The sequence below is a fragment of the Podarcis vaucheri genome (assembly GCF_965113315.1).
Source record: "Podarcis vaucheri genome assembly, chromosome: 5".
Taxonomy (NCBI): domain Eukaryota; kingdom Metazoa; phylum Chordata; class Lepidosauria; order Squamata; family Lacertidae; genus Podarcis; species Podarcis vaucheri.
In genome coordinates this window covers 73,197,611-73,210,609 of record NC_138763.1, presented here as the reverse complement: position 1 = coordinate 73,210,609, position 12,999 = coordinate 73,197,611, and the positions used below count along the sequence as shown (strand labels likewise).

Here is a 12,999-nt window from a genome sequence, read left to right as displayed (position 1 = left end):
GCTGTCCGGAGACACTTCCGGGTCACGTGGCCAGCGTGACAAAGCTGCCATACTTTTTAAAAAAAGATTTCACAATTCATTGATAAAAGAAACTCTTCTGAACAGAAAGTAGTAATTAAAAGAGAAAGAAGAGAAAAATACAAAGTCCCCTCACCAATATATCCTGTCTTGTATCCCGTACAGAGAATAATGTACCCTCCCAGCTCTCAATTGGGAGCAAGCTGGTAGACTGTGTAATGCAATATAGAAGCCTTTCCTCCTGCTTCCAAAGGAACTTTGATCCATTGGTGCCTATATTGTGGCTTGGGGTGGGGTGGGGTGGGGAGTGTTTGCTATGGAGCCAAAATGAGTTTAGGAGCAAAAAGCAAGCCCATCTGGCTGCTACCCCCTTTTCCCATATCAATCTATGGGGACATATGGAGCCATTGGTTCCTATGAAGAATATGGTTGGGGCCCAATGGGGTGGGGTAAGACCAGAGCCTTGTCTTCCATGGGGGTCAGGCCTCCTCTTCCAACTCCTTTATTTTGCCCCTGTAGGGTTTGTCCCCCTCTCCATGTAAACTGATGTAATGAAGCAGTGGGGAGAAGAAGAAATGAGGCAGGGTTTCCTTTCTTTCCTTAGTGCTTTGATTTGGATTTTGAGTGCTTGGGAAAACTCAGTTTGGAAATTGGAAAAAGGTCATAGCTGGGTTGGACTCTTGCCTTTCAGGCTACCTGATTTGAATCTGGTAAGTTTAAATGACCTCTCACCACTCCTAATTTACATTACTATAATAATGAGTATATTAAGGTGGTTCTGGGAAGAGGAAGAAGAAGAAAAGGCTTCTTTATCCTTAGACTATTGTAGGAATGTATTTTGATTTTAAAGAGATCTGTTGGCAGACTCACAACATTGCACAGCTTAGGTGCTTGGGACATATTCATAAAAGCACACAGCCTCCTGGCCTTGCAACTTTTACCTACAGAGGAAGCCACATCTTGTCAGCTGGCAGAGATTAGGCTATTACACAGAAACTGGAGGAGCCTCTCTTCTGGGAGTGCTCTGGCTCTTGCAGATCATGTGCATTAATTGCATTAACCTGAGGCTGGGTGTGGCAAATGGTACTTGTGAAACTTCAAGCATGTGGGTGTTAATTTCTCTCCATCCTGCTGCCTTTCCCAAGATTGCTCATTGCAGACAGGAGGCATTCTCTCTCTTCACCAGAAGGATCCAGTAACACTGAAGAACATGGAGGGCTTATGGAAAGGGTGGGTGCTGCTGATAACACTCTATTTGGCTGCCTACCAAGGTAAGGACAACATTTTTTGTTTAGTGAGGAGACAAGCAGGGCATAGTTTGTATACACAAGGGGGAGAGAGTGGCACCAAACTTATGCTGGTGTATAAATAAAACAAGGTAATGGAAACAGGAATAGAATTGTAGAGTTGGAAGAGGACCCTAAGGGCAGCCTAGTCCCCAACTCCCAGAGTCCTGTAAGTTTTCCTTCCTCTAAGAAACAACTTATTTGGCCATTTGAGTGGAGAAGGCTTTGTAGAACATGTGTGGGTTGCTCAAAATGTGTCTCTGGCCAAGAGTGCTGCATAACTCAGATACTTCTATCTCTGTAAACTTGTGCTTTGCTTGCGTAAATGGTTATACCTTAGCAGAAGGTTCTGAGACAGCTGTACTATAGAATTCCCCTGGTTTTCTCTTCTCTAAAGATGTGATGGATGTATAAAAGGGGTGATTACATTCCATAGTGTGCAGTGCCCTAGATTGAGCTAGTATAACAAGCTTCTGGGCTGAGGCTTTTAATATCCTATGAAAGGAACAATCAATACCAATCGGCCTGATGTATGAAAACCCACAAATATCTAAGTATTGTGCTATTGCATGTTTAGATGATCTGTAACTTTGCTCAGAACAACCTTGTTTCAGTTCTCATGGTGAAGCTGCATTTGTCCTATTTCTGTTGTTCTTCACAGTCCCTTTGCTGTTTTGCAGCAGACCACAACTTCCTCCTTCTTGGCAGTTGAAAGAGAGGGATTGCTTTATTGCAGCAGAGCAGGTTGCACACACTTGACTTTAAGGCAGATAGGTATTTTAATATGGGGAACATATCTGTTTGCTAGCATGTCTGTTCTTGCTAATCCTAATTTCAAAATTGAAAGGTACCTTCATCTGAAGTGCCCATCACTTGCTTTCACTTGAAGGCAGGACTTGCTTGGGTGAGAGGGCAGTAGAGAGAGTTCATATTGGTTCATATTGCAGGCCCTTACCCAATGAAATCCCACCCATTCAATTTATTTCCAACCTTTTACTCCAGCTGAAAAGGCTCCCAGGGCACCTTACAAAGACCAATGATAAAGCAGCCCTGTGCTTATGTTTGCTATCTAAAAGACACAGCACAAAAGGAAAAATATCAAGAGGAAGCAGGAAAAACCCAAACCCTGGCACTTGTTAAAAACCAACTAATCTAGAATGAAAACTGTCCTAGGAGAGGAGGCTAAGGTTGCTGGATTTTCAGCACAGCTGATGGTGGCTTTGCTTTCACTCTCCCCCTCTGCTGTAGCCTGATTGAACAGTGATTACCAGACAACTTTTTGTGAGGGATCACCTGGTCCCAGATGGGGTTGTCTACAAATAAAGGCCAACTTTATCCCTTGTTGGAAGGTATTTGTCATAAGTACATTGGTATTTGGTGGTTGTTTCCTGAAGCAGACTATGTGAGCAGTCCTCTCACAGCCATGTAGATTTCTCTGGGAGCCCTGATTAGGCTAAGACTACTCAATGCACATAAATGTCCTTAAGAACCTGTCCATCGACACTCCCGTTTTTGAGAAAATGCAGTCACCATACAAATAGGATGTTGTGAAGATGTAGGCCTGTCCTTGAGCTGGTCCTGTCTGATTAGGAGTGTGTCTTAATAGTAATATCCTGCATGGCAAATCACCCTTGGGACAGCTAACTTTTTTAGCTCTCTTAAAAGAGCAGCTACAACCAGAGTACAGAGACAAACTACCAGACCTACTCCCTCTGAATGCTTAAAAAAGGACCTAGATCCTTTCTAGAATGCAAAGAGAAGATTGGCCAGATGGGGCTACCCCATAAGTGTAGAACTTGTGGCCCTACAGATGTTGCTGGACTCTAGGTCCCGCCACCAGCATGGCTCAATGGTTGGAGGTGATGCAGAGTTGTAGAACAGCAACATTGGTGGAGAGCCGCACGTTCCCCATTCCTGGTCTAGACAAACATATTCTATGGTTACCATGCCTTCAGTGGCAGCCAGAGGAGAAGCTTCCCTCTCATGACAACATGGTGGTTCAGCTTTCATCTGGCTGTGAAAAAAATCCACATGCAAGAGCTGTTTAATCCCTTTTCCCATGCTTCTTACCTGCTGCCACCCTCTTCTATGCTGCGTAGGCAGAGCATTGTGCAGAGTAGTTTTTCGTGCCTGACTTGCCCTGAGGAAGGCTTGCTGGAAAAGTGTGTGTAGCACAGTCATTCCTAAGATACTCCAAACTATCCAGGGAACGCCCCGACTCCCACATCATTGCACCATATCCAGCCACATTACTCGCAAGCTGGAGGAGACTCATCCCTGCCCCCAGGAGCTTAGCACCAGTCAGTCAAACACAATACCAAATCAGGTGAGATTAAAAGATGAAGGCTGAAACTTATATAATCAAGTGTTCTTGAAAGCATTGACAGTACCACTTAAAAGTAATAGTGTGTGGAACTTCAATCAGAACATGAAATACTGTAGACACTGATGAAAAGCCAGACTGTGAAAGCCCCTTGTTTCAACCCCCCCCCAACTGACTCGAGATATCTCATCTGAAAGTATACCCCATATAATTCTTTGGTTGATAAATGGGTAAGGTTTCAAAGGTAGCACATGCTTTGGAACCAAGGATCCATCTTTTATCTATCACCAGTTTTCAGGTATCAAAGGCTATATGAGACCTACTAGTGGAGAGGTAAAGCTTTGTGATAGTAGGGGGGCGTTATATTTAGGTCTGTTACACAAGGGGACAGGCCCATTCACAAAGTTTTCTTCTAGAGCTGGGAGTCAAATGCAGCAATGAGCATTTTGGAACTCACCTGGCTAAATCTTTTCTGTCCGTAACATCTAGCATCTTTATGGTTGCATTATATGTTAGGTTTCATGATGCTTTTAAATTTCACAAATGCAAGCAATGCTGTGGGAGGTAAGGAAGATCCTATCTAACAGAAGCCGAAGGGAGGCAGTCCAAACTAGCTGAGGCCTGCGAAGGAATAGAAGAGTTCAAATCCTAAAAGTAGTTAAGTGTAATGCAGGAAAAGTAGCAAGAGAACCCATTAAAAAGCTGACTGTAGGCTGTTCTCTTGCAAATGGTTCTTACTACTACAATAGCTTGGCAGCATAAATCATGCTGATGGAGAACTCCATCATACATAATGCATAGAATTTGCTTAAGATGGAATGAAAGTGGGTTAAGCAAATTCATGGAGTGCAGGTTGTATCCATGGCTATTAGCCACGATGATATTTCCAGGTTCCAAGGCAACTGAATACGATTTGCTGGGCAGCTACAGTGAGGGCTAATGGGCTCTTGGTTCTTCTGCCTTTATAGAGTGGGAATCTCAGGCTAAATCATACTTGTGGTGCCCACTCCAGCAAAACTGAGTTCTCTTAAGGCCAAGTTCAATGTGCGTTTTCTGCCGTCTGGCATTGACAACAGTCTTTTACCCTGGCAATGCATAATATGTAAAATACCTTAAGGTTCAACAATAAAAGGTAAAGCTGATCCTTGACTCAAATTAAGCCCTCTTGTCAGTCTCAGTCAGGCTTCTTCAACATGTTCCCTCCAAATGGCATTGGACTTCAACTTGCATCATATGTGACCATCAGCCATGTGAGTGGTGGCACTGATGGGAATTGGTTGAGGAAGCATTGGGTCTAAGCATTTGGTGCTATTTCAAGGATGCAAAGAAGCTGGCAAACTTGTCTCTAAAATAGATGCAACTGAACAATCTAAAACTATTTTTGTTGAGTCTTATGTTGCCTGATAACAGTGTGACTCTTGTGGCAACTGGCTGATGTCCTACATAGAGAAATTGCCACATGGCCATGTGGAGCTTCTCCTGCCCAGTGGTGGTTTTGTTCTAATTCTAAATGGAACTGTAGTAGGGGAGGCATCACTTGGAAAAGACAGCCAAGGAGAGTTCTGTAGTAACATCAGACTACCCAAGGTGGGGGGCATTGCATGCATCTAACCCTGTCTTTGGCTCCTGGAAAACACCATTGATTCTTGACACATACCCAAGGTCTTGTATATCAGTGCAATGAAGTACCGTAGGTATCAGTAGATAGTTGATTGTGTCATGTGTGAAAGAGAAGTAGATGCTGTGCATTGTGCAAGTTATAACATGCAGCATATAGCCTATCTGATTTGTGCCATTTAGTTGAGTGGAAAAGTATGGAGGTGTTAGAAATCAAGGGAAGCTAGTGGCAGGCATGAACTCGAAAAGCAGAGACCAGGAGACAAGGATGAGAAACAGGGATAAAATCCTGTCTTTTGATCACTAGCAGATTTTGTTTGTGTCTTGCGTAGCCACACTCCTTTAAGTCAGCATCTTTAAGTCTACTTCCTTAATTGCAATAAACACCCTTAAAAAAATAATCAGATGAAGAGCCCAAATTGCTGGATGTCTTAATGCTTGTTCTACAATGCATACACAGATTCAAATGGAAAATGTCCCTCTCTGGACAGTGAAGCTATAGGAACACTATAGCATAAAATCTCCATGATTTAATGCTTGCTCGTTGGCAATGCTTTCTCCAGCTAAAATAGGCTAGAAGAGCTGTTTAAAGGAATGGAAAAGGAATTTAATCATGGGATGGGTTGCCCAAAGCTTCTCCCTAGGGCTCAACAGCAACCAGATGCTTTCCTCCCTTTAAAAAAATACATATTGAATAGCACCCATTGTATAAGACTGAATATTACATATTACTGAAGGTACTTATTGGTGAGGAATGTTTATTATCTCATTCAGTATAATTTTGGGAGCAATGCAAAGAGGAAGGTAAAGCTTTCTTCCTGTTTATCCTCCCATATATTACACTAAGAACGAAGTCACGCATACATGGCAAATGACTAAAATGAGGATGATTGGCTTGCAGTATGCAACAGCCATCAGAGATCAAATGGCATAGATGAAACTTCTTTTTAGGTCACTGAACTCTTATTTCAGACATAGTGCTTCCTCTGTGGCTGTTCCTTGGGTGGGATAGATCTATGTCACAATGTAAACCAGTTTGAAATAGCTTTAGCCATCATATTTGGTTCTCTTCCTTTCCTCCCCCGCACTTCACTGAGCAAGAAAAACTATTTTTGTACAGGTGTGGGGTACTCTGAGTTGGAGACCAGTCATGGTTCTTTAGTTAGGAACTCTGGGCCCAAACGACGCTTGATGTTTTATCCTGATACTGGCCTTTGTGTTTAAGCTTTTTCTTCCACAAATTGGCAGGCCTGGGGGCTGGGGAATATCTGGACTGCAGAAGGGATGGAAAGAGTTTGCAGCTCCACTACTCCCATGCCTATTTTGGTTGGGACAGTAACAATTTATGAAGGAAAAAGCTTGCGGTCAATGTCAAACAGCATCAAACATCTATAACTGACAGTGGGATGTAATGGTTTTCAATGTATACTGGAAGCAAGAGAGCTGAGACTCTTGTTATAGTAGTATGGCAATCATTCTGTGGATGAAGGAGAGCAAAGAAATGTAAGTGCTGGGCTTGTGTTGTCCAATGACATTTGCTTCTGTTGCAGTTCCTATTTTCCTAGTTCCTCTGTGTTTATACAGTGGTGCCTCGCAAGACGAAATTAATTCGTTCCGCAAGTTTTTTCTTCTTGCGAGTTTTTCGTCTTGCGAAGCACGGTTTCCCATAGGAATGCATTGAAAATCAATTAATGCGTTCCTAGGGAAACCGCTTGCCAGGCTGGCGGTGCGGAGAAGGGCTTTTCTCCGCACCGCAAGCCTTCAGGACAGGTACAGGAACAGAGGGGAAGGCGCGCAGCACTTTCCCTCTGTTCCCGGGGCTTGCATGGGAGGAGGGTTTTTCCTCCCCACCGCCAACATTCAGAACAGCATTCTGAATGTTGGCGGTGGGAAGGAAAACCCTCCTCCCACCCCAAGTCTTCAGGAAAGCCATCCGATGCCGGGCGGCGGGAGAAGGTGTCCCCCCCGCCCGGCATCGGAGCTTCGTTCTGATGCCGGGTGGCGGGAGGAGGCTCCCCCCCGCCCGGCATCGGAGCTTCGTTCCGATGCCGCGCGGCGGGAGGAGGCGTTCCCCCCCCGGCATCGGAGATTCCTTCCGATGCCGGGCGGCGGGAGGAGGCTATCCCCCCCCCCGCCCGGCATCGGAGCTTCGTTCTGATGCCGGGTGGCGGGAGGAGGCTCCCCCCCGCCCGGCATCGGAGCTTCGTTCCGATGCCGCACGGCGGAAGGAGGCGTTCCCCCCCCCCGGCATCGGAGATTCCTTCCGATGCCGGGCGGCGGGAGGAGGCGTTCCCCCCCCCCCGCCCGGCATCGGAGCTTCGTTCCGAAGCCGGCGGCGGGAGGAGGTCCGAGGACAGTGGGGAAGACGCGCTGCGCTTCCCCGCTGTCCCGGAGATTTCCCTATGGGCTGTCGTCTTGCGAAGCAAGCCCATAGGGAAATTCGTTTTGCGAAGCGCCTCCAAAACGGAAAACCCTTTCGTCTAGCGGGTTTTCCGTCTTGCGAGGCGTTCGTCTTGCGTGGTACCACTGTAACTCTAACTCCTTTGAAAAGCCAGCTCCATACCTAGCTAAGAATGCCAACACTTCCCTCTGCAGCTGTAGGCCCTGTCTCATAACTGGGTGTGTGTTTATATGCTGTCCCAATAGGAGCTGAAATCTGATCTGTATAATTTATGCACAGCCTTCCTTGGTCTTCTCTGATTTACTCTTCTGTTGTGGGGGGCATACACCAAGGTATGTACTAAGACATGTAGGAGCCCCCTGTTGAGCCCTCCTCTGGCCTTAGCTTGCCTTCACAGCTGTAACAGCTGCCATTATTATCATTTTCTTTAATACAAAAATTAAAGTGGGTACTCTTTCGATGCTGGGTTTTATGGGCAACATCTGAACCATGATGCTTGCCAAGGGTTGTGGATCACACAACGGTTCATCTAACATTATTGTGACTTTCCTAGATAGCTGCCGTTACCCTGGAAGAAGTTAAGCCTTGCTAAGCTCCGATGAGTAGAAACTTGTGGCTAGACTCCCTGTTCCGCACAGATTCAAGCCGTTCTGTGAATTATGTTTTGATGGATCAAAATAAATGGGGGGGAGGGGGAGTTCTACCAAAGGGTTCTGCCATGTTCTAGAGCACCCTGGCCTTGAAAAAAGCTAAAAATAAAAACCCCACCCGCCACCACTACAATGCTGCTGTTTTGTTGTGGTTGTGGCCTTTTGGAACAAGACGTTGACCAACATTTAACTAGAAACACTAACCCATAATGGCAGGGTTCCCTGTATGTTGCTGCTACATGGAATGAAGGGATGCATCTGTAGGCAATGACTTGGCCCAGTAAACGGAAAACATCAACCAATGCTGAAAAAGAACCAACAATTATTACAATTATTATCCATGTCTCCAAGATCTAGCTATCTCATATTTACAGTGCGTGTAGTAGTATTTGTAAACTGCTCTCAGGTTTTATTACAGTGGTACCTCGCAAGACGAAAAACTTGCAAGACGAAAGAGTTTTTCGTTTTTTGAGTTGCTTCGCAAGACGAATTTCCCTATGGGCTTGCTTCGCAAGATGAAAATGTCTTGCGAGTTTGTTTCCTTTTTCTTAAAACCCAGGGTGCATTGCTTGAAGAGGTGCAGTTGCGACTTGACCGTGCTTCGCAAGACGAAAAATTCGCAAGATGAAAAAACTCGCAGAACGAATTAATTTTGTCTTGCGAGGCACCACTGTACAATCAAGTTGCTATATATATTCTGAGAAATAAGCAAACAGTTCAGTCTTCCAAGGAATAGTTGGATGGGACTACTACTCCAATTTGCATAGTTCTTTGAACTTTTCTCTTCTTACTATTGCACTACTGGTGGTAGGGTAAGTGTATATCCAGGCAACCAATATGCTTCTGACCTTTTCGTTCGCTGACAATTTTGCTGCTTAGAATAAATCTGTAAAATGGACCACTGTGTTTCGCTTTTACATGCAGTTCTGCTGTCACTGAGCACTGCCTTTTGACTCATGATTAGTAATGCAATTGAGCTAAGGCTGGGAAATGTGTTTGTGAGTCCATTCAGCTAGATGAGTGTTGCGGTTTCAAAGGTGTTAGCTGCAACTTGTGGGTGGGTTATAGGGCAATCCTAAACATTTCTACTCAGAAGTTCCATTGCGTTCAATGGTGCCTACTCTCCTCCTCCTCCTGTAAGTAAAGGTAAAAAGGTACTCTCCTCTACATAGGTAAAGGAGAGCAGCCTAGTCCTATAATTTTTCCTCCCCTTGTCCGTCTTCCACAGGTTGTCTTTGAAAATGCTCTTCCCTCCCACTCCAGTGCTCCTTCCCAGTCTTTGCTTAATTTTCATACTGATAAGATCAGAAGTGCCTTTAGGCAGGAAGCTTATTCTGTGGCTCAACAGCTGAGAAAGCCAGGTGCTAATGACTAGTCAGGTGGGAGACTGGCTTGCTTGTGTGTTATCTGACTCATTCGCACTTGAAATTTACGTATATGTATGCTAATTGCTGAAATTGCAGCATTAGCCACTTGAACTTGCTGTCAAGTCATTTTGATCATTAAGGCTGAAAACGTTCAGATGTATGAATGCTGAATTTCTACCGCTGTGTTTTCAGTGAGCTCAATGTCCATTTGTAGGCTGTAAACCCACCTTGCTCTGTTAACAATATGGCACTTTGCTCCAGCTCAATGATCTCCCCAAATGTCTCCCATCTAACCTCTCGGTGAGGAGTCTAGATAGGTACCAAAAGATCTCTGGGAGCGAGATGTTGTGCATTAAAAAAACAAAACAGTGTAATTTTTAATATAGCTAAAAGAAATAAGTGCTAAAAGTTCAGTAGTGATGTTTTTCTTTTGCATCCAAGATTCAAAGGTATGTTAGGGAGGACAGCATTTCAGTCGCTACCTTTATTAAAGGCCACCATTTGGGGAAGGGAGCTCAGAACACTGAACATCTTCAGGTCTTTTAGTCCCATCTGAGGGGCTTCTAAGCTGTCCCTTCCTAAAACAAAGAGGGCTGCAGTTCAGCTAACTTGAAGTGAGAGAACATGACCCCACCTATGTGATTAACACATAGGGTGGTGTAGCCTTTAGAGTGCTGGACTAGGATGTGGTTGAAGTCAGGTTCAGATCCCTGCAAAGCCAACTGTCTCCATCTCACAGGGTGCCTGCAAGTATGAAATGAGAACCCTCCATCTGTCTTTGGGCAGGAGCCAGGATATAAATATGATGGGTAGCACATTATGTGGTAGCTTGAGCAGGATAGGACCCTAGATGCCAACAACTGTTCTATCTTCTTCCTACTCCTAAATTGCAGGTGCATGTAAAGCCCTATGTGGCAAGTACTCCTACTTTTTGCAGTGACAAATCAGACCCACAGGAATATGTTGAAGGACTCAAAAATAACTTCCCATTGCAGTCAAGCAAATATCACAACATGTGCATTATATCTTTCAGTAACAAAATACTGGCTTTTATACTCTATGAATTCCTCTGACTTTCTCAGAAGAATCTTGCAGATAGCTGTTTAGGGAAAGTGTTTGCCTCTAAAGAGATGGAAATCTCCAGATATCAGCAGGGGCAGGGCACGAGAACATCCCAGCTGAAAATACAGAGGCAGCTATCAGTACTGTACAGCTTGAACAACAAGAAAAGCTGGATACTGGCAGCTACATATTGAAAGCAAATCCTCCATCAGCTGTGTTGAAAACCGCTTACAGAGTGCTGGATCTGTGCAGAAAGTTATGACTTCAGACATGATAGCACAGGTTCAAGAGCATTTTGCCATGCATGGTTTTCTAAATAGTCTCATTGATTAGAATATTCTGTTGTTTTGAAAGGACCTGTGTCCTGGCAATGTTGAATTTTATTTCCCCAGCCCAGTAGTATGAGGGGTACAGGGCACATACATTACCAAAGCTTGCACCAAGGTGCACAGGCAGTCTTCGTCTACTGCTCTCATCCCGTGGGCTTGATATCACCGTATATAATCTGTTCAGTCTAAGAGCTAGCCCACACTTCTGCTTGTCCACACCTAGAAAGCACAGACTCGAGAGGTGTTCCACTTGTCCTGTGCTTTTAGGTGTGGGTCCAAGCAGTTTTCGGTTTGCCTCACTGCTTTCTCCCAGGAAACCCCACTTTTACTTCTGAATCTAGGGAACCTAGTGGTGAGACCTTTAGTATGATAAAGGGAAAGTCCACAGTCTACCATTATTTCCCATTGCTTCTCTTCAGTATCGTGTAATGGTGCTGAAAAGACTGAAAATGGTAAAGTCAACAGTGCCTAGTCAGAAGTCACAGACATTCCTCACCCTTTGGAAATATTTATGCAAACAACCCCCATGTGCTCAGCAGGGGTCAATCCAGACCTCCCCCAACTCCCACTGGACACTTTGACAGGTCAAATAAGGATCCCAGACCAGCATAACCTGACCTGTGGGCTGCCAGATCCCCATGGCTGCTGTGGAGAATTTTTATTGGCATTTTCTTCCCTTCCTCTGGTTCTTACCTGTGAGGCAGGTCAGGCAGAGAGTTGCCAACTAACCCTACGTCCCCTGTGAGCAGGGCTTTTTTTCAGCTGGAACTCAGTTCTGGCACCTCTCAGGTGGGTGCTATTATCATTTTAAGAGAACAAGGGAGGTCTTCATGGTGAGTTCGGCACTACTTTTCCTAGAAAAATAGCCCTGCCTGTGATCTTCGTGCCTGAGAGTGGGGGTTTTGTAGCTTCTAATCTTCTAACCATCTCCACATTAGTTCACTCTTACCTCTGCTGTAATACCATGGCTGGAGAGAGTAGCATCAAACAAGGAGGACACCTGAAATGATTTATAATATTAACTAAGTGCAAACAGAATAAACTCGAGTGCATTTCAACCATGTTTTTAACTTGGGAAGAAGAAAACATATTCTTTAGTCGACTACTCCCACCCTGAAGAAGAATGTTTTAAAATGCATTATATAATGAGAACGCTAATTGGAACCTCCTCCTTTTATGTAGATGAGCTTTAAAAGCCTTTTGCATAGAAAGGAAGGTGTGGCTGAGTCCAGACTAGGAGGATTTTTATCTTGTCTTGAATAGAGTTCGTACAGTTCCACCAGCTCTGGCATCTCTACAAAGAGAAATATAATACATACAAATCACCATGAAGAAAGAAAAAAAGAATTTGGCAGGGAGTGGCACAGGAGAGGCAAAGTATATCTCTAGGTCCCACAGTTTAAAATCTCTGAAAGAAAAATACTAGCATGTGTAATGGCGATTGGTAATTGGCCCCAGCAATTGGGGGGGGGAGTGTCTTGTTTGGGGTGTGTGTGACCCCCCCCCACAATGGTATTTTAAACACACAGCTGGGCAGTATTTAAAAATGAGAAAGGGTGTGTGGAGCAGGGTACAGTAGTTGCCTTTTAATCTAGCAAATTATGGATTCTCCAAACATACACTACGCGGGGGTAAATGAATGCCTATGCTATAGTCTAATTGACCTGACTTTAGTTCTTAAATGCGGAGCTGGAAAACAGGTCACTCATGCCTGTGGGTAAGTTAAAAACCCTTCTGTTATATCACACACACAACAATCTTAGTTTTCAGCGTGTCTGTGAAAAACAAAGTGACATGTTACACTTGCATTCCTTCAAATACAGCTTGCCTGTATTTGTGTTTTTTTTTAAAAAAAAAACCTTCCATGTTGCTGCTTCAAGGAGTCTTCCCTCCCTCTTCAGAGACAGGTGTGTCACTTTGCTATGCAGAGCATAAATTAAAAAGCT

At 44.4% G+C, this 12,999-nt stretch overlaps 1 protein-coding gene across 2 annotated transcripts in view; it reads left to right on the top strand.

Annotated features, from left to right (window-relative positions):
* The first annotated feature begins 1,129 nt into the window (after positions 1 to 1,129).
* Positions 1,130 to 12,999, top strand: part of LOC309532118 (prosaposin-like) — a 42,927-nt gene continuing 31,057 nt past the window's right edge. For both annotated transcript variants that reach the window (XM_082222093.1, XM_082222092.1), the window contains exon 1: positions 1,130 to 1,289. In XM_082222093.1, the coding sequence (XP_082078219.1) occupies positions 1,229 to 1,289 (61 nt within the window). In that variant the 5' untranslated portion in view covers positions 1,130 to 1,228. The remainder of the gene's footprint in view (positions 1,290 to 12,999) is intronic.